Source organism: Grus americana, chromosome 3 (genome assembly GCF_028858705.1).
Source record: "Grus americana isolate bGruAme1 chromosome 3, bGruAme1.mat, whole genome shotgun sequence".
Lineage (NCBI taxonomy): Eukaryota > Metazoa > Chordata > Aves > Gruiformes > Gruidae > Grus > Grus americana.
In genome coordinates, this window is record NC_072854.1 from 125,932,990 (window position 1) to 125,955,195 (window position 22,206).

General features: G+C 41.1%; 1 protein-coding gene across 4 annotated transcripts in view; it reads right to left on the minus strand.

The window, feature by feature from the left end:
• CFAP61 (cilia and flagella associated protein 61) overlaps positions 1-22,206 on the minus strand; it is a 113,431-nt gene that overhangs the window by 56,724 nt on the left and 34,501 nt on the right. For all 4 annotated transcript variants that reach the window (XM_054821614.1, XM_054821613.1, XM_054821612.1 and 1 more), the window contains exon 16: positions 9,484-9,611. In XM_054821614.1, coding sequence (XP_054677589.1) covers positions 9,484-9,611 — 128 coding nt within the window. The remainder of the gene's footprint in view (positions 1-9,483; positions 9,612-22,206) is intronic.

Genomic DNA, 22,206 nt, shown 5'->3' on the forward strand with positions numbered 1-22,206 from the left:
AGCAAGAACCCATTAAAAAGGTAAGTAATATTTACTTTGACCAGCACCCTTTAAGGATGCTGCAAGTGTTTCTGGCAGCTCTTCCCTTTTGGGTCTCTCTCCAAACTTTGAACTTGATGGTTTGATTCCACACAGGATCTGGAGGCACCTCCTTGGTGTTGAAGTCTAGTGCCCACTATCACAAGACCAATAAAAAACCCCCATAAACTTTACAAGCACCATTGTGAAGATAACCGTGGGGTTTGCCCCCACTATGCCTACCAGAAGTTCTCTTTTCCACAGTGATAATTCTCTCTCACTTCTGGTCCATATTTGTTGGGTGCCAATATATATCTACCTGAACTGGATAAGGACATCAGTCACAAACTTGGAGTTGGGGTTTTTTTCATGTTTAAGACAGGCTTATTCTTGGAAAGCTTCTGTTGCCCCTGGAATTGTCCCTTTACCTCCTTTTGTTCACCAAGTATCTTCTGCTCCTCCTTTGCTCTCACCTGTGTCCCCTCTCCGATGCTAGCTCATGCAGTGTCCCTCCCCTGTAGCGGCCAACCCTTCTCCAACACCCTGTCTCAAAAGCTGTTCCTCTGCAGTTAAATTTTGATTCTCCTGCTAGGGTAGATCAATTAGTCCTCTCACTTTTTTTTCCTTTTAAGTGGTTAGTCCTAGATTCCCTTCCATCTTGTAATTTTAATGCTTGTCTCTCTTTTGTCCTCTGTGCTGACCCTTTTCCTAGACAATATAATTAAAACCAGTAGCAACTCTGACTCTGCTGCATTTCAATTGTATTAATTCCTTCTTTTTTCGGTAGCTTTACATCACCCCACGGTCTTGATTTCCCCCTGAATGTCACCAAACATGTCTTTTTCCAGTTTCTTCTTTCAAACTCCCATCCATATCGTAACTCATTTTTCCAAAACAACTCAGCCGCCCTTCTGTCACTCTCCCTGCTTTTATCCCTTCTAACCACCTCTCATTTCCCAGCAACTGTCTTTGCTTTCCTCACCTATGTCAACTCAGCTTTCCCTATTCTTTTTGCACCATTCTTCTCTAGTGATTGTGGCTCCTTACTGTAATTTAGTTGAGTCTTTTTTCCTTTGTTAGACTAATTCTTTTCCACACTTTGCTTCTCAACCCATGCTGACCTTTGCAATTTTACCACTAAGCTCTTCTCCCTCCCTCAGCCACCTCTCGCTAAGCTTTCTTCTCAGAAGTCGCTTTGACTCTGCATCTTGCCGGGTGTATACACCGGGCTTTGAACCTGCGCATCAATGAACACGTGTCACGTACAAACCCTGGAGTACAGCATTTAAGAGCAAACTTCTAACACAACTTAAAACTAAGCCTTAAGAACTTGCTTATTTACATATGTACCTATTTACTCCCTTAGTGTATTATTCAGGCTTAAATGTGAACTGCCTTAGCATTCTGCACCAAGAAACACGGTGAGGATAAAGTTAATTTTTGTAGCAAAGTGCAAACCAAATTATGACTCATTTGAGAGCCCAGCTACAGAGTTCTTAGGAGGCGATTCCAAAAACTACAGTATTCACTCAAGATCTGTGGTATTTCCAGGACCTAGCTGATTAAAATCAGCACGGCAAAGTCCTTACGGTGTGAGTTGTTATGTGACAGAAGAGGAAAATCTAAACGGCTCTTTCCTTGGCCCATACAGAATACATGGCTGAGTCAGACACATCATGCGGGAACATCCATAGCTACAAAGTCTACAAGATGAGCACTACCATCCCAAATGTAAGTTGGCTTTGAATTTGACCAAATCAAAGTACCATCCAACCACTGTGTTAGTGAGAGCATTTCCTTACTAAAATTTCAATTTCCATTCCATAAATGTTTCAGCACTTCATCCTGTTCAAAGCATAAAACAGGGCAATTATTTCTCTAGACAGAAAATGAGGGATATCTGATGATGGCCTTGGTAGTTACAGTCTCTAGCTGTTTAAATCTCATCATTTGACAGATTCAGAATCACAGTTGAGAGACATCAACACCATTTTTCACAAATAAAGATACCATAAATTGGGCAGTAAAACTAGAGTGCGGTTCAAATTTTGCTGTTTTGTCTGCTCCTGTGTGAATGTTTGAGTGAATAATACACAGTGCAAATTCCGGCTTGTTAATAGGACATTTTTAATATTACTGGCCATTCACCTATGTTAAAACTAAGGGTGGGTTGTTTGGGGTTTTTTTTTATGGCTGTTTACTTACCAGACCCCAGTTTTCCTTATTATTGCAGAGGAGACTAATATTTTGAGTCTGCGATGTTGCTTGGTGCAGATTTGGCAATGCTGCCTTCGCAGAGATGAAAACGTATGCACCCTAGAAAAACTCACAGATGTCAAAAGATAGACTTCCCTTGAATTTGAAGGGCTTGAGATTTGTACCAACCTTTTTTTTTGTCCTAGTGTATGGCCAAGGACCATACATTCTCCTCCTGACAGCAAGAGCACGCAGAAAGAGAAGATGCTCATAAAAGTTGCATGTTCTGAGGCACCACCCCAGCGCCACATCCTCTTGACAGAAAGCTGGCAACCCAGGAAGGACAGGGACATGGCTGGCAGAGGAGTCAGCTGGGCCAAAATTCCTGATCTCAAACATCTGCATGTAGCAGCTGTGGATCTGGCCCTCGCAGCACCTCCAGCCCTGGCAGCCTGATGAGCACAGCTGCCTCGCTGATATTGCATCCCTTAACGTAAAACAGCTCCGAGAGGTGCAGCACCACAAAGCCGTGCAATGCCCATCTCTTCACCAGGGCAACGTGATCTTTCTCCAAGAGCTCCTTCCCAAATGGCCCATGCCCTGCAGCTCACGGGAAACTGAAATTATGCCCAACTAATGCAGAGATGCTCCTGACCGCCGCACTCCTAGGGAGACAAACCACACGACATCGTGTGTTACCATTCACACCACAACGCAGCGTGGTAACACAGGCACCGGAAGCAATCGAGCTGCGGCACTGTGGAGCTCCATCCCACCTAGCCAATTCACACTCCAAGTTTGGGGAATCTAGAGAACAGCATACAGTAATGAGATGGTGGAGCTTTACTGCATCTCGTACTCCCAACTCTCATTTCAATGTAAACTGCATTCAGACTCATCTCCTTCCTGGGATCCGGAGGGTAATCACAGCAATCCAGAAGAGGAATCTTAAAATTTCAGCTCATCAAGCATTCCGAAAAAACAAGCAAGTACCTTCCAATAGCGATCTTCATTTGTGCATTAAAGTACACACATATATACACACGACCAGAAATCAAATCTACACTAATCACAACAGGGAAGGATCACAACTTAACCAGCCAACTAATTTTTTCCCCCACTGTAGCAGTCTGAACAGTTTTCCATGCTTCAAAACCCACCCATGGGCACTTTATAGACTGCTTTGAAGAAGTCAGTAGTTACACCTCCACAACAGCTCTAGTAACAAGCTTCAAACAAAGAAAAATAAATATGAACAGAAGAGAAAGTACATCTCCATCACTTTAGCAGAGAACTGGAAAACCTACATGCAGTGTTTGCACTTGGAATGCTTCTTTATTTGCTTTGAACTGCACTGACCAGAGAGCTACCAGATGCTTCGGTAGTCAGGTTACCAAGCTCTGCGCAGAGCTGCTGAAACAGCCGTGCTAATGTCATGCTTAGTCACCAGGAGAGGTATGATAAATACAAAATATAACCCTACAAAAATTGTGGTGACTCACTTCAATTTTAAAACAGACCTTTTATGAAAAAACTACTATTTCCAAGATCAGCTTTAACATGCAACAAGAAGTTATGAGCATTCATATATAAATAGTAACAAAAGAAAAATCTACAAATACCCACAAATTTAAAGCATGAAAGAATAGTTCGGGCACAGACAAATGCTTGCATATGTTTAAAGGGCAAGTACTTTGAGTTGAAATAATCTTATTTAAAACTGAAAACTGTCTCTAAAGCAAGAATATAACTATAAGATACCCACATACCAATGCTAATCGAGTATCATTTTTTGGCAGAGGCATGTCAAACGGCTGTTAGGAAGGCCGATCTTGACCCATATCCTCTCCCCTAGTTTACGTCTGGTATCAGTCACTGACAGCGTTCATTGTGGTCCTGACTGCGCAACAAGGCGAGATATGACCTATCTTATTTATCTCTGTCGCAACTTGATCTCTATTCACCAGAAATGATGGAAGGCAACAATGTCTGAAGGACGCAGGCCCGGTGACACCGAACACATGGTCAACTACAACATTGTTCTGGATTTGCCTTGGTATGAAAAAAAGGCAGTCAAAAGGAAGCACATGTATATCAATTCATGTGGCAAAGATAGATAGTATAAAACAATGAAGATCACTAAACCATTCATTACATGTTAGCTCTGTGATCAGCAAGTAAGCACTAACTATTTAATTAGTCAACTAATTAGTGACAGGCAACATGGAAGGCTTCAGATGTTCTCAGACAAATGCAAAGATAAAAAGCCTAATTAAACAGCAAGCATTATGCTAACTATTGCCAAACAGGACAGATGTGCAGGATATTGTATAATACTGTGCTGCCAGATAACGGCAGTTGTAGCTGTTCTGTCAGAAACCCTGTTTTAAAAAAATCCCTGCCATTTCTAAGCTAATCTTAGATACCTTTAATTCACAAAGGGAGAAACTGTCCTGCAGACAAAAACTCACAGATTTCCTGTGTCAGATTCTAATTCTACTTTAAGAAAAAAGTTTGGGGCTTTGACAAAAATAGACTTTAATCCATTTGCTTTTGAAATGCAGTAATTATTTTAATGCACCCACATGGAAAGGGAAATATATTTCACACAAAATATTGTGATCTCAGCCGCCATTCATTTATTGCTATTTTGTGTAGCACATTATGTATATTTCCAGCGTCCTCAGAGAATAAGTCATTGTTTACACGAGAGGTTGGATTAAGGAGGTTTTCGAAATCATGGATTAAAAAGGGTTTTTCCCTATAATCAGAAGACAATAACGCTTTCCACAGCTATATGCAAAGAGGTGGATAAAAAGCTAATTGGTTCACTACCCTGGAACCACTGACAAGATACTGCTGTGAGCAAGCTTTCTGCATTCTTGCAGCCAAACTTCAATCACCTGCTGTCAGGGTGTACTAGTTAGCATGCTGTTCCATGATCACCCGCCAGACTAAACTGAAAATGCTATTTTCTTAAATTGTATGTTCTTCTGGCCTAACACTGCTGCCATCACCATCATTCGTAAATTACCAAAGAAAACAAGAAGAAACAAAAAACCCCTGCCCTCCCGATAAATTAGCGTTTGGGAATGAGTTTAGGTTTTAAAGCAGCTCAGTACTTGGGAATATGAAAAGATTCAAATGCTGGGCTACAGCTTACCTTCATTGGGATATACATTTAGGGGAACGCAGTTTAACTGAGGACTATGCAACTCGGCATCCCCAATTCTAGCTGTTCACAGGTTTTTCAATAAATTATTTAACTGCAGTTGATATTTCTCCTGCTGAACCTCACCTCCAAGAACTGGTACTTGCAGAACTCCGAACTGAACTCATTACTCCTTTTCTTACAGGTACTGGTATTCTGTATTCATGAAAACAGATTTTACACTTGCAAATCATTTTCAGATACAATTTTCAGTGAATACTTGAAAGCTGAATATTTAAAACAGCTTTTTCATTTGTAAATTTAGTATACTCATACTTGATCTCAGTGGGGTGACAGAAAGAGGGTAACTTTAAAAACTTCCTTTAGTCTTAAATCAGACTCCTTTTTAGGGTCTTCGCTCGTGATAATTTGTCCATGTTAGTGGCTCACTACCACTGCACACGTAAGTGGGGGCACACACATATTTACCAAAATGTCTGATAAAACTCTTTTCCTTGTAATTATTTTTCTTTTCTTCTTTCCTCCCAAGACCAAGTCACTCAAGGGAAACTAAAAATAAATAAAACTTGCATTTTAGCTTAACCTCTCTTGGGAGTTTCTTTGACTCGATTTGCTCGACAGTGAAAGAAAGGGCTTTCTCCCTACCCTACAACAAAGGGGAGGCAGGAGCGCCAGCCAGCACCGACAGTTTGGAGGGCAGAGAACAATAGAGGCTGAGACTCCGCGTTGCTGGGCTGAGCTGCTTTTTCACAAGGAGGGCGTTTGTTCACTTGCTACTTCTCCTGTAGCGCCGGACATCGCTCGGAGTTCACGCTGCTTTAACAAACACTCTGATGCTGCTGCAATTTATGTAAGCCTGGTCCTAGTGCTAGAGAGTGACCTAAGTCCTGGCTCTGTGCAAGGGGAAGCTTATAATTGCACTGCCCAGGAGGAGCCGCACGCAGGAACTGTGGGAATCACAATTCCTTCCCTGCTTGCCGTGCTCCTGCAGGGAAGTTAATTACTGCAGCAATTCATGATGCAACTCGCTTCCCCCCTTTCCCCAGCATCTCAGCTCTGCTGCCCAGCTTGCTGCAGCTCTCTCCTCCCGTGTCGGGCAGCAGAGGCCGAGGCACAGCCTCCAGAGCCGCTTTCGCACCTGTACCTACCAACAGCCGGCGGTGCGGGAGGCTCTGTCTGCGTCACTGCCAGCACTGCCGCCTCCACCGTTCACCTCTTTCTCAAATACAAGATTCATGTGCGTCCTAAGGAAAAGTAGCACTATAGCTGAACACACGTGTCTGCGTGTGATTACACTCCGAGAAAAAAAATCAGCAGGACACACTTATCTGAATGGTGAAACATGAATAATGAGATCACCTTCACTGACCTAGCATTAGATGAAGCACAACGGATGCAATTCTCCAGGGCTCAGCATACCCTGAGCATGAGGAAGCAGCATCCCCTACTAGCAGGTCATGCCATATACTCATTTGCAGCATTTCTGCCCTGCCCTTTGACATAACGGGCACCGATTTGGGTGCACCAGTGCTCTGATCTGTGACGATCTCTGACTCCAGAAACTCCAACGGCAAGGTAACGAGCCACAGCGGAAGACTGAAGCGGCATTTTGTAAGCTAACAGTTGACGGCACACGCTCCCCCTTTGCCGCACGGATTACAAAGCTCGTTTTCGGTTTGGGCGGATAAGCAGCGGTGCCCACGGCTGCTCCGCGGCACTGCCCAAGAGTGACACCACCAAACTTCCCCCGGAGCGCTCAGCCACGGCGGACGTGCTGCCAACCACAGTGCCACGGCCCCAGCACAACGGGAGCGGGAGCAGCCTGCTGCATGCAGCCCTCCAGTCAGGAGAGGTAATTCTCATCATGATTGCTCTGCTCAATGAAAAATAGATTTCTTCAGTCTCAAACAAGTTGAAAACACTTGTAAAATCCAGTTCTAATAATTGTTCTGTAGGTAAGTGAATTACATTTGTGTGTTTCCATGGTGACTGATAATGTAAAATAATTAAGTATGAAGAATAATGAGGAGAAAACTACTTCCTCTTTTTAAGGATTAGGGGCTTACAAATTGATTCAATCCAGCTATTTTTAGTGCATGTAACCTTTGCAAAGAATATTAGAAAATTATGAGTAAATTAAACCAAATTGCATTAAAAAGCCTTCACATTGATCAGGAGACTTTATCTGCTGCTGATGTGAAAATTTTTAAAAATCTTTCTTAAATTTATACATATATTAATATAAATTCTGCATCATTCTGCACTAAGTGCTGACTGCTTGCTTTTTGCGTTCTCAGAGCAATACTCAATTTCTCTTAAGCGGGAGCACTCTGTCTGTGCGGCACTGAAGAAAAGCACTCTCTCCTATGTACAAGGAGGACATGTTCTGCAAGAACTCTTTGCAGGAATAAGGTTCAAACAGAACTTCTGGCTGAAAGGGCTTGGTTGAGGTATCTCAGAGGAGAATACCCATATAGCATTGCCCTGCAGACACAACACTACCTGTACGTCCTGCTCACTACAAGAAAGACTTACCTCCTTGCTGACACGCTCAGAGTGTGAATATGCTTTGGGCTTCCCTCACAGTATTTTATACTGAAAGCGTAGTGATAAACAGCACAGAGTGAATAACGAGAGCGGCTAATAGCTCTAAAGTACATTTTAACTGAATTTTGAGTGGAACCGAAAGCCTAAAAGGTGCTGAGAACAGGAGGATGAGAGGAAAATAATTTTACCCCGAGAGGGGATGCTCTGCAGGAAGTCAGGAACTAAGGAAAAAAGAGCAAGAAATGGGTATTGCTTCTTCACTGCTCCAGTAATATAATGACATCCATAAAGCACTTCAACTCTTTCTTCTCTTGCCATACTGATGTTTTAATTTGTGATGTTATTAATGGTTGTTGTAGAACTACAAACTTGTGGTTTAAATGAAAAAATGGACAAAATTTTCAATTCTCTGCCAACCATAAAAATGCCAGCCTCCCTTAGTTTTTGTAACAAACAATTTGTCGTCACAATCACATTCAGAATTTGAATTTTATATTAATTTCTGCAAGTCTTTCAAGACATTTCTAGTACATATGTTTAATCTACGAGGAAAACCAACAATTGCATAAAAGGAACTGTATTGTGGCATAAACAGCCCGACTTCCTGATAACCCCCCCAGACTGGTATGGAGGGGTACTGGCAGAGAGGGTGCAAGCAGCAAGATGTCAGAGAGAGGGCATCCTTCCCTGTCGTTTCCCTTTGGAATGTCTGTAAAACAGTGGATCTTGTCCACAAGCCTACTCTGGCTTAGACAGTAGAAGGTATAAAAACAGCAGACATTGATTCCCCTTCTCAACCAGTTTATACAGTTTATTTAGTCCAGTTTGGATAACTCAAGGTGACCACAGCAATTCGATTTGCACTTTTACTGCCGAAAAACTCTTCAATGTATGCTGACAGCCTGTGCTTATGGACCATCAAGCAGGCTGCGACTGCCGGAGAGCGATGTCCTCTGCTAGGCCTTTCCCACACCCACTCTAGGGTCTACAGCAAAAACGGCAGAAGGGCCAGAAATGGCCAGACATCAAAAGCCTCATCAGAATCAGAGGTATCAAAAGGTGTTACCAGAATCAAAAGAATCACAGTGAGATTACAACTCGTGTCGTACATTTCTGCCTCGCTTTGAAAACACAGCATCACGACGAGGTAAGAAGGGAGGGATTCAGGCGGAGATTTGTGATCCCACTGGGCACGACTAGCTTCAAAGATCAATGTTGCTTTGGAGCACACGTGAAGAAGGGCTATGGACTTCACCTCCGCTTTTAGTATTTTTGTATAAGAACAACAGCCAAAGAGATTTCAAGCATGGGGAATCTCATTTTCAGTGTGCGTTCACCCTGAGGACCTACGAGCAGCTTTGTCGGCACTTTTGAGTCCCAAAGTCAGCCAGGATGCCAGCCCCATCTCTTTCCATCCGCAGACACTCTGACCTTTAGTATCTCGTACTTGGATACTGACTCAAAGCACACTTCTGAGTGGAGGAAGCAAGCCCCTTCAAACAAAAGGTAACACATCCTTCTCAGTAAAGGAAATCAAATTAAAAACTTACCAGAAAACGAGTGTTTCCAGAAAAGAGATTCCAACATCAGACGCACCAACCACCACAATTCTAGTGTTGATAGATGCTTTAGATTCCAGTACCAGCTTTCGATTTATGTGGTTCAATGAATAACTCGACTGTAAAAAATATGTAAAATGACATAGAAATGCATTAAAAAAACCCAACCGAAGTCTGCTAAGAATCATTAAACCAGCAGTAATGCATTACCTTGCATTCATACAAAACTTATTATGGCTCACTGACATGACTAATACTATGATTTTTCTGTGCACAGCACAAGATAACACAGTAGACAAATAGCACTAAAATGCTGAAATAGGTGCATGTTTAATAGGTCATAGAAAATGAGCAGAGCTTAATGGTCTGGCTTCTCCTGGAAAAGATGCTACAGAGTCCTTGTAAGAGAGGAGAAAACACCCCCTCTTCTATAATTTACTACCATTTAGCTAACACCTGGGGAACATATATTTACATAATGTTAAGGCCATTTTTATACCTTCTAGAGCAGTTTTTACTCTTGCTGTTGTATTTATGGAAATTGTTTTCTTGTAAATTAACTGGTAACTTATACCTTGGGTGTCTTTGTGTGTTTAATTGAAAACTCTCTTCCAAAATGATAGGATTAACCTTCTTTTTGCTTAAATACAGAGCAGCTACACTGAAAGCCAGGCTGTCAGATGAGTAAACTAGTATTTCAATGCCACTGAGATCAATACTCTGGCCAAAAATCTTAGTACAAATTTTTTAATCACTAGCTTCTCAGCTTACATTTTTTTAGTGCACACACTGGTTAAGACAATAAACTCCATGTATTTTTTTTAATTTGTGTCTCTAGGTCTCATAGCTAATTGAGATTCTCAAAACAAACATGCAAGAAAGGGCCAAGAGATAACATTGCATTTGACAATTTTTTTTTCTACAATAAACTACATGTAGTTTTCAGATTTCTGATGAAAGACAGGGTAACACTTTCCATCTTGCAGTACAACACACTTTGCGTTTTTCTTATTGCTTTGGGTCGTATACGTTCCCATTTCACAGAATGCATAACTGCAGATTCATAAATGCACTGAAGAGACAAATAGAAAACGGAGCTACTTTTATTATTTGTCAGACACTTCTATATATTTCTGCTGTGTCACTTAGGCAGGAAGCAGTCTAAGACTTCTAACAGGTTCTCCCTCTATTACAAATAGGAGACAGAGGGTTAATACAATTAAGTCCTCTCAATTCCTCCTATGAAATTACAGTAGAAATATATTCTCTATATATTACTTGACAGAGTAACTCAATATATGAAGAATAAGTATTTTATTTTAAAGCTACGGTAATGACATTGGCCTTCTCAAGAAGTACATGGCACATTGAGATCCCCAAGAGATCTTTTATACCATGGCTTTGCAATGGTGGAGACCCACAGCTCAGATTCAGCATAGCCTTACTACAGAAGCTGGAGAATTGTCTGTGTAACACACTACAGTGCTGTTCTATACCTCAAGGAGTATGGACCAAGTACTCGCAAACTGTCGCCACTGTATAGCAAGTAATTTGAGATGTGGCAAAATTAAATGACGTCTTTGGTCAGGAAACATTATTTTTTACTGCCAGATAAATGTTCTTCCGGTTGCAGTTCATCACAGTGCAATGATGACATCCAGTGGTGAGCCAGATTCATCTCAGGGACCGGACTTTGCTAAGAAAATTCCAGAAGATATCTCAAAAAGCTTAACGGAGGAGTCAAATGTGTGAAACCCAGCACATGCCCACAGCCTCCCAGGCAGTCCCACACCAAGAACGACTTGACTAGCCAAGACTAAGCCACAGAACAACTGTACTGCTGCCCAAATTGTTGTTGTAGAAGACATCTACAAGTCTCTACCAACAAGCCTAACAATCTAATCCAAAGCCAGTGCTTTTTAACATGGTTAAACACCTCTTACAGTAGGATTTGCCAGTAAAAAGAGGTTGATCATAAATGAAAATATATCTATGACATTTCCACATTTCAGAAACTGAAAAAACCTTTTCTATTTCATGGAAGATGTACATCACGAAGAGACTAAGAAATGAAAACCACCAATGCCAGTTATTAAAGGCATCCCCCACTGCTTAAAATAAAACTTGGACAATATTTTTATAACATACTAAGTGGGTACGCCCCAACCACAACAACGTTTGACAGTGTTCTGCAAGCGCCGCTGCTTGCAGAGATCTCCTGGTACCACAAACAGGCATTGAGGATACTGCGCTTAACGACCTAATCTTGGCATTCACATTCCTTGGGTTTGCAAACTCTGCAGACAAGACCTCTGACAGGCTTTTTCTGCTGCACACAGAGCGCTGCAACTTTCTAGAATAGTAGTGCTTTCTGGAGGAAAAAATATTAGTGATGTTTTTGCTGAAATGCGGCTTTTAACAAAATTAACAAAATGGTAAAAAGAACACGAAGAGAAACTTACTTGTAATGTACCTAATCAACCAAAATAACTAGACAGGAATGTCACCGGCTAATAGGATAGACCCAATAGACCTTACAGCAATGCCAAGTTCAAACATCTCCTCCTACGGCACCGCTGTGTTCGTTTGGGTGTTTTTAGACGTACTCCAACAATGAAATACAAAGCAGTAATACAATTTCCTAGGGAAGAGTTGTATCTAATTTATGAAACAGCTCCTGTATCAATGATACAAAGGCAGCATATGAGTAGAATATAACTGTTCTTGTTCACCACACAATGGCCCCAACACCAACAGCTGTCATGCTTCAGAAATCACCTTTCTAACAGCTAAGTACACTAAATGGCCCCAGGGAGTAAGGAATTAGGTGGATTGGTCCCATAATACCACCTTATTTTAACAAAATGTCAGGACAAATGACTACATATGTTCCCCAGAGGAGTAATCAGACATCATAATTGATAGGTCAATAGCAAACTCTTAACTAGTTTATTTTGTATCCAATTTATTAAATAAAACAACAATCATTAACTAATGTAAGGCAAAAAGCAAGAATTGCCATTGTCAGAAGAGGCACAGATAGCTCAGAAAAAAGTATTTTCTTTGATTATCAAGCAGATTATTTTCCCTGCTTCCCGCTCTGTATCCGTCAGCCTCTGCACCTGGGAGGGCAGAGGGCCATCGATGCCTTCAAGCCCAGCTGCTGACAAAGGCATCCTTTCTTCATCAAACCACAGGGATGGTTTTCCATGTGGACAGCCAGTGCCATCCGCTTAGAGGCTTTCAAATGTTACCTCCGTTAAAAACGCTTATGCATTTCTCGGAATACTCCACTGAAAACACAACCCTGCGCGTAACCCATGTCTCTCACTTATGATCTCACAGCAAAGTATGTGCCAGAGTAGGATTAATTTACAGCATTAAAACTTCACGCATCCCTTCTACCCTAAGTAACCAATGGAAAAAGATACACGAAATAATTATTTGGTTTTAGCAAACAGGGGTAAATGCATTTTTTCCTTTGCACTTTCAAACCATGTAAAGCATCATACATTCATGGTACATGCCTGGATCTCCCATCTGGGTAGCCACCCAGTTTGCATACTGCCTGGGAACATATTCATTGTATATTTACTCAGCAATATGTATCAGTGGTGCACACACAGCGAATATTTTGTAACTCCTTTTCGTTCTGTTTTTAAACATTGAAACCTGGGCTATTTGTAGGATTTCTAAAAATATTTATTGTAATTGCTCTACTAAAGGTCTGGTTTTATAGCAAATGTTCCCTTCAATTAAACAGAAAAATGGAAACTGAAGACCCAGAAATGAAAAAACAAGTTGGACAGAGGATTTCAACTTGGACAGCAAAGGAGCAGTGCTATGTTCTGAACTGGGTACTGGTAAATATTTCCTAGTAAAACAGCAGCAGCATGTCAAAGAGCTGTTACCCTCATTGCTGAACTCTTCACGCAAAGACTCCGTAACACAGCAGAATTTAAACTTGATTTTATTACACACTGAGGACTTGGGTCTTATCCAGCTAAACACACTTAAGTGCTTGCTAAATTTTAAGCGTGCTGAAGTGCCCCTGAATTCAGAAACGCTGCTCAGGGTATTACTGGCCCAACTCATTTGTTAGGTACTCAGCATCTTCACAGACCCCTCATTACTACAGGGAGTAACAGGGAACCAGCTCTATCGTGGGGGATTCTACACCTGTCTGCAATGCTTTTGCTTTAATTTAGCATTTTTTACTGAGAAACCCGAGTGATAGCTGCTGCTGCTATACAGGATCTACATAATTTGAACCGTTACTGTAAAAACCATCAGAAGGAGTAAAAATGATCAACAAACCTGTTCTGAGATTAGTGCTGAGGTCAGCGATAGTGGCAGGCAAACAAGAAGGTGAACAAACAGAGCTATTTTAATTTCAAGCTCCATTTGCATCACAAGTAAAAAAGAAAAAACAATGTTTACTGAGGAGATATGAACAAAATTATTGGAAAATGCATGATTTTTCAGCCTGCATTTTTTCTTCTAAATACTAGCTACATTCCAAAAAGTCTCATTAGATGTCTGTAAACATGTTTTCAAAAGCTGTTTCCAAGCGTTCACAGATTTACACAAACACCAGAAGCAGAAGGAAAAAGGGAAAAGAAAAAGAAATACAACTGTGATGAAGACTGCAGCCTTAGTCATTTTGTCATCTTCATCAAAGAACCCTTCTTTAGTAACCGTGGCTCTATAAAACCAGTTTGCACAGACAATACCTAGCCTTTATCTATCTAACATTTTTCATCCATAGACTTCAAAGGCCTTTATGAATGAAGTCAGTATTATTATACCAATCTTCAGATGGGTAAAGACTGATCTCCAGCTTCGGGAGAAGCCCACTATATGTTCATGACCAATCCTATGCCAATCCCTATGGCTCCCTATGAAACCAGGGATTTCCTGCAAAACTCTAAAACACAGCAAAGGAGAGTAGAGCAGACATATATGTAATTTCCTTGCAGAACCACTGTTACCATGGTAAGAAACTGCTATTTTTCCTTTTAGCATTAACATCTGGATTCCCAGCCCAAAAAAGGCTGGACAGTTCACCCTTGCATGAAGATCTCACGATTGTTTGCTGCTCAGCTGAAAAGGACAAAGAGGTAAACTCTAAATGGTGCTGTTTTCAAAGAGTACGGTTCTCCCCCATCTTTCAGGGGAAGGAACTGATGTACAGGGAGGCACAGGAACTTCATCAAAGCCACTCAAACTGGCAAGGGGGTAAAGCACACGGCTTGACTGTCAGGGTTAGTTTCCTCAGATTTTAAGATAAAGAAATGTCCTTTATGGAGACCAATTCTCACCTGTTAAGAAAGTCACTAATCCTCTGACAGCGGTCATTGCTTTCCAGTTCATCTTTTTTCTGTTGTTTATTTCTATCCCACAAGGTGTTCTTGGAGAGGGGGAAAGTAGGTAGTAAATAGAAACTTTTTTTTGGCCAAGATTCAAAAAAAAAAAATATACATCCCAAGCCAACCAAGCTTTCACCGTTAGTTGCGTATCCTTTACCATGCAGTTCCAAAAGGCAGAGAGAGAAGGTGCCAAGTCCATGGGTGCCTGCAGCTTGGTCCCTGTCACTATAAGCCAAAATGAGAGCCATGGCACTCTGCACTCCTGCCCAGACTTAGCTGGAGAAATCTCTCAGTGCTGGCTGGCTCAGGAAGGTTTCCCTCTGAGGACTTCTCTTGAGAGAAAAGCCACCACAATGCATCACAACTACCCCCGATACCTATATCGAAACAGGACTGGGTATGCTCTGGAAAGGGAGGAGACAGAAGGGTCTCTGTCCTCTGAACCTACCCTGCACACAGACTCATGGCAACAGAGGCAGCGTTTTCTAAATGTACTCAATTCACTGAAAACTGTATAAAATTGAAAGCTTTAAAAAATAAAATGTGAAGATATCAGCACATTTCATACTGAAAATAATGAACACAAGGTAAATAAATAACAGTACGAGGATACAAGAGGAGATTGATTTGCAGCTTACTACAGAGTCATATTTTAGTGACAGCAGCTGTGGCTCTCCATTTTGGAATAGTGAACACTACCTTTCTGTGGAAAAAAAAAAAAATCTATGCTCTCCTTACCAGCTGGAATTATGCTACTTCCAAAGTCAATCTACAAAGTGCTTTGAAAAAGCTTTAAAACAAGTCTGACCTGTTTTTAAGCAGAAATGACTATTTTAGTTTGCTGCAAATGTCATTAACACCTGTATAGTACTGACACCATGCTTTCAAAATAAAGATAGGTCATCTTACTTTTAATTTCACACATGCACATAAGTGGTAAACATTCAGAGCATTCCTGTTAATGATGCCATCTGGTGCCTCCCATAATTGTGTAATATTCAGCCTTCCAAACAAGATGTAATGGCAGCAACACACAAAACCCACTGACATTTACAGTAAGGAAATTTATTATCAGCCATCAGTTCAGAATGACTCTGTTTGCATGACTACTGGTGCTATAAAATCATCACCTTTACCAACCAAATGGAGGTACAATAAATAATGGATTTTAATCCACGCACATACTACAAAAGCATTAAAAATTCATTACTCAAACACAATAGCGTCTTAAGCAACAGTTACTTCTTTAAAAATTAATACTACTTTCTTAGTTAAGTGAAACCTATACCCGCTAAGTCTTTGTTTGTAATACCAAGGTGTTCATATACAAATTATAAGACGTAGAAATGCTTCTGTTTTAACTTTGATACATGAATCTTGGTATTTTAAAAGCAGGGAATTCTCCAGCCCATCCTACCTAGGGTCTCCTCTGCTATATTTATTCTCTGTTATCCTAGTAGAGGCTTAATGATTAAAAACAATAATCCAAAGACCTTTTGCATTTTAGCCACTTTCAGTACATTCCAGTGCCTCAAGTGAATTAATACAGAACTGAAACTGAGCCAAAACAAAGCCTCCTATTACTACAGATTTTCTACATAGAATACACTTCGCTATAAGGCAGACAGCTATAAAGTATAATAGCACCAACAGCTTCTCTTAACCATTCTTAGCAATTCAGTGCACTTTCAGCTTTTATTACAGAGTACAGCTGGAGAGAAGGCATCTACAGAAGCATGACTATCACTGCGGTCATGCACACAGACCTTGATGGGGAACGGATACCTCCCAGTAACCACAGCTCTGTAAGCTGCATTGAGATGTGCTCTTACACGTTTGCACTTCGGCTGGGCACACGCTCCAGTACTTCATAGTACTTGTACCTGTACCTGTCCACCTTCTTGACATTTCTCTCTGGACGCATAAGGCGAAAAACCTTGCTTGCTCCCTCAATTTCTCTCGGTTGTTCAGTTAACAGCAAAAAGCTTTGCTTGTTCAGAACAAATCATTCTGTCCTACAAAGCCTCTCTCCCCATGTTTTAAGACCTGCTTATTTCAACTCCTTGTTTTTATTATCTTTTACATGCAACCGAGTTAAAATATTTTAGTTGTGCTCTCTAGACTAGCTGGGACTTGCAATCGTGTGTTGCAAGCCTCCATTCCTTTTCCTCTGCTTTCCCCCACCCTGGGAGCAAGGTGTTAACTGTCCGTCTATCAACTCCAAGTCCTTTCTACTCCTCTTCCTTCATTAATGGTCAGGGTAATGGATCATGCTCAGTCTGGGCTGCTGACCCAAAACATTCAAGATCCTGTTCAACTTTTTTCAGTAAGAAGTACTGAGGAAGGTGTAAGTCAGCTCAGCCCCAACTACACAGAGACACTAACGTACAAGTGAAGAGTTACAACTTCTAATTAGCTGGCCTAAACATAAGACAGAAACTACAGAGAATGAAATGCCTCCAGAGTTTGCTGGGGGAGACACTACCATCTAGAGAAGAGTTTTCTATACAAACACTCATATCTGCTTTATTTTCCTTTCTAAACAAAAGTGAAAGTTTCTGTCAAACTTGAAAATGTTTTAGATTTTTTTCAGTTTTACCTGATAGCTATTTTTTTTTTTAAACCCATGGCAAACATACTGGACATATTTTATTATGTTTTAGAGTCCTGCAACTTTGCAATGGACATAAAATTCATTTAATAAAGAACAGTCCAGGACGGTACTTACACTTGCAACTCATTTGAGTATCTTGTGCGATACAAAAAGTATGTATGAACATACACTTCAATGGAACAAGTTATAAGATTACTCTTCAAACAATGATGTATTGTTTAAAAACATCTTATAAATCTTAAGTTCTCATTTGACTTTTTTCGAAAATTATTTTAAACTCCTTTCGGGCCATTTATTCACAGCACTTGCCATAAGCATCAGTGTGGAATCAAGTAAAGACACAAAAAAATACATGCATACTGAATGGTTTTCAGTGCCTTGTATTCCAGTTTCTTCTTGAATTTTACATTAACGACCACCATTTCTTCTGTGGTTAAGCTTCCACTTTTCCCAGACTATAAACAGGAGGGCAAGTTTTCAGCCTTTCCTTGTGTTCTGATCCCAAATGGTTTTGGTGGTAGTGCAGAACTACACACAGACAATGTCAGAACATGAAACACAGACCTGCTTTTCTTAGCTTCCCGGTTTTGTAAACCCCTTCCCGATGGTCCAGGGAGTCATGGAGTCCACAGACTACACACGTGCAAAACTGGCAACGTGGCAGTGAAAGCTCCATGGCTGCCTTGAGGGGAAAACAGGACGCTCAAAGTTTTGCTACAGAATGGTAAAGGAAAAGTCCTCTTTTGAAGAAAAAAAAGCTAGTGCTATTAATAAGACTGACTCATTACATACAAGTTAAGCAGACTTTACCATTCTAGTAACAATCACTCAAGTCACATAACCTGTAAGGCAATGCTGGTATGAAGGAGCAGAAGGATACTACCTCCCACAGCTGATGCCGCTGCTCAGAAGAAAAGGCGGCACATTTTCATGCATGGCATTACTGAATTCTACGGACATGAAGTCTTTTCTTCAGATCCAAAACATATTTATCCCGACAAGGTCCTTTGTGTGCTTTTCAGTCAGGTAAACCAACTTTCAACTACCTTTCTTCAGGTAGTCTCCAAGTGCAGATTGAAGGCTGTAACATGAAAGTTATTTTTGTTTGGAGGTTTGGGTTTTTTTTTTTTAGGTGTGCCTGCTGAGAAAGGATGCTGTTCAATCACACCAAACTGCAGTCATGGCCACTGAAGGGGCGCTGAACTCACTGCTGTACGAGTCATTTCCTGGACATCCAGCCAGCCGTCCCGGCAACACTCAACGGCTGAACAAGTTTAAAGTCAGCTACCTCAGAACACAGAGCCGGGCTCAGCATCTGACTCCAGCTTCTTGCCTGACCCTGCTTCGCTCAGTAGTACTTGTCCTGATTGAAACATTTCCTGTAATACACCTGTAGCACCACTTGAGAAGCACACAATTAACTGAGAAAGTGTTGGGTTGGTTTTGTTTTGGATTTTTTTCCAAAATAAATTTATACAATGCTCTATTGGCTTCTGCCATGCTTTAATAACGGTTCTGTCTTCTTTTTATGAGATATAGCAGAAAAAAACCAACTCTGAACTGTGCAATAAAACCTGACAGCTTGAATGCAGCCATGAAATAAAAAAAATAAACCCAATAGCATGAATAATAATGAAAGGGCAGAAACAAGAAAATAATTCAACAGATGCGTGACATTTTTGTTCTTCATTGTGGATCAGTTATTCTTGTTAATTATATCACCTATTCTTCCCTTTTATTGATAATTACATGAAGCAGATGGATAACAGAATGCTCCCAGATGGTGAGAAAGCAAACAAGTTTATAAATTGTTTATTTATGAAGAAATCATTAAAAATTATTTAATTATCTATAGTTTTCTACTTCACCAATAATTACATCCACTGTAAAGGCCAGCAGCACTTTATAAGATATTTAGTATTCTGTTGTAACCAACTGCTTTTTAACGTAACACGACTGAAATGACTGACAGATGTGCAAAACACAATAATAATCTAATCTGTTTTAACACTGTGGGAATTAAGATTTTGAATCTTTGGATCTTCTGCCAATTGGCACTTCAATACTGGTTACTGATTCAGAATACAAAAATCAGAGATTTCCTTTTGATTTGGAACAGCTGTAGAAAGTGTTTGATCTAATGAGCAGACAGGAGCTTTTTCAGGTCCGTGTCCCGAAACCCTAGAGCATGGCAGATGTACGGCCTGATGCAATTTTGAGCTAATACGTGGAACCTCCGATATGCTCGCTGCAGACGCACAGGCTGAACAGGCATCCCGAAGTCTGAGCGCTTCCAGGGCTAGATGCAAGCAAGATCATTAGCATCTGTGCCATTCTAGAGGGCTGCAATGAGAGACAGGGGAGTTGAATGCCTCCCCCTCAGTGCCTTCTCAGTCAATCCTTACCCGATTTATCCAAATCTCTTCAGCAGAGCAATGGGAGAGAGAGTTTTGTAGGAACAGACATAGAAAGTCAGCAGCAAAATCTATTTGCCATCTCAAGGAGTGGGGTAAAACCAGACTCTGTCATTAGTGACTGTGATATTACTATGTTCATAAGAATTTGCAGCCCTTTAGGAAATGGAGCCACTGCTTGGGAAGCGACAAGTCTTCTGATGCAGAGATGAAGCAGCACAGAGTTGTGGTTTAAGAGAGAGTAAAAAAAACTTGTGGTTGCCTTAAAACATATGCAAACTTTAATAAAAAGGCCAGGCAGAGAAGAGGAACTGGTAGAGTTCCTAAATTCTGTATGTTTTCGGAGTCATAGTCATTTTAACGATCAGCAAAGAGGCAACACAAACCAAACGCCTGGCTCAAACTAGAAATAATATTGAACCAAGGGAAGTATCACAAGGACACAGACGAACACGGTGGCTGGAAAACTGCAGTTACATAGTCATTCAGGTAATGCTAAGTTATGTTTTCCATATGATAAATTTCTGGATTTTAAGAGTACATCTCTCTACCTTACATCTAGCTCTCCCAGAGACTACAGGAAGAAGGACCGATGCTTTCCGAGACACCACAAAACACAGCTCATGCTGGCTGCTAGCAGCAGGAGTGAGCAGGCCAGGAACCCACGGCAGGGTGGCACATGGGGTTTCCTTCCCCCTTTTTCATTTTTCCAGACACTGCAGTAGAATAGAGCAATGTGACAGAGGGACAACGACAACAAGTTATCACAGACAGTTTCTGGTGCTCGTCTGTCTGTAACACCTGATCCAGACCTGCAGGAAAACCACCTCTCCAGCACAGCCGAGATCCATCTGGACTGGCACCACATGGAAATTAGCTGAGGACAAAGCTTTTCTGATTCAGATTGCTGCTTTTGCTTCTGGCTTTGGAGGAAGGAAACGGGGAAGAGTCCTTGTGGGTCCTGGTTGAGCTATCTGTACTGGGTCAATATTTATGAGTGAATCTCTTCACGCTCACAAGCAGGCTGGAACGTATTAAAGAGATACACAAACCGATTGAGCCCCAGGGCTCCCACTGTGCACTCTCTCTAAGACACTAAGCCACTAATGGCCTACAGAGATATATATGCACAAATCAAGAGCTGTGCTTAGACACTGAGTGGCTGAGCTGCTGAGCCCCAAGCTGTTACTGGTGAAAAATAAATTTTGCAGCAAGAAAAAGAGAGATAGCTCAAAACAAGGCTGGAACAAGAGGAAGGCAGCTGAAAAAGCAGTAGATGAGAAGCAGATGTTGATGGCTAGATATCAAGGGGCATCTTGTGGGTATCAAAGCAAGAATTTCATTACAATTATCTCCATCATAAGCGATAAATACTCAAGCAATTAATTAGGACAGGCAGTCACATGAAAATTTTACATTTCTGAAATTGACTTGCATTTACAATCTTTGTAGTGTAGTTTATGCGAAAAAATCCTGCCATCATTGCAAAGCTATCTAAAACGAGAATTACAACGATAACCTGTCCTCCAGCTTTCAGGAACAAAGTGGGCATGGGTTAATGTCAGGAAGAAGTGCTTTCTAATACGAGAAGGCAAAGCCCCCTCAGCTACGAGAAGCTTGGTGAGCTAAAACAGAGAAGTGCGATGAAGTGAGGAGTGATCTCAACTACTCAGAATCCCTGCTTGCCCAAAGCTTTTAAGATCCTGCAAGATCCTCTCCCTGTCTTGCTTTAAGTCACCATCACAAAGATGAGTGCAGGCATTTTCTCCTTACTGCTATCAGGTGCTCGCCCCAGACAACTTCCCACTAATTCCTACTCCAGCCTCTTTGTCTGCCTTTTTCTCCCTCTCTTCTCCACACTTTCCTTATGACATTGTTTCTCCATTTCCCTTTTATCTCACCTCCTAGCCTGCTAGCATCTTCCACGACCAAAACGTGTCTCACCTTGTCTCACAGTATTTTTTTAAGGTGGCAATTCTCAGCCTTTCCGTCTTGCAGAGTTATCACATTTAACTCCTTGGGGGGATACTTTGCTCTTTGCAACATGGGTTGTGTCTTTCTGCTTACAGAGTGTCTTGAGCAGGCCTTTTGATCGCTACAAAATATAGAAGTATAATAGTTTTGTGCCTACTGAAATTTGATTATATTAATTTTATAAAATACACCTCATTTTCTTTGCAACTTAGCTGCAGGATTTTGCAGGGAAGCACAAGATTATTGATGGGGATCAATCCTCCCTTCTGAAACATTAGAGAGAGGACAAATGCCTCACGCCTGGCTACTACCACAGCTAACAAAACATCCAAGATCTAAAAGC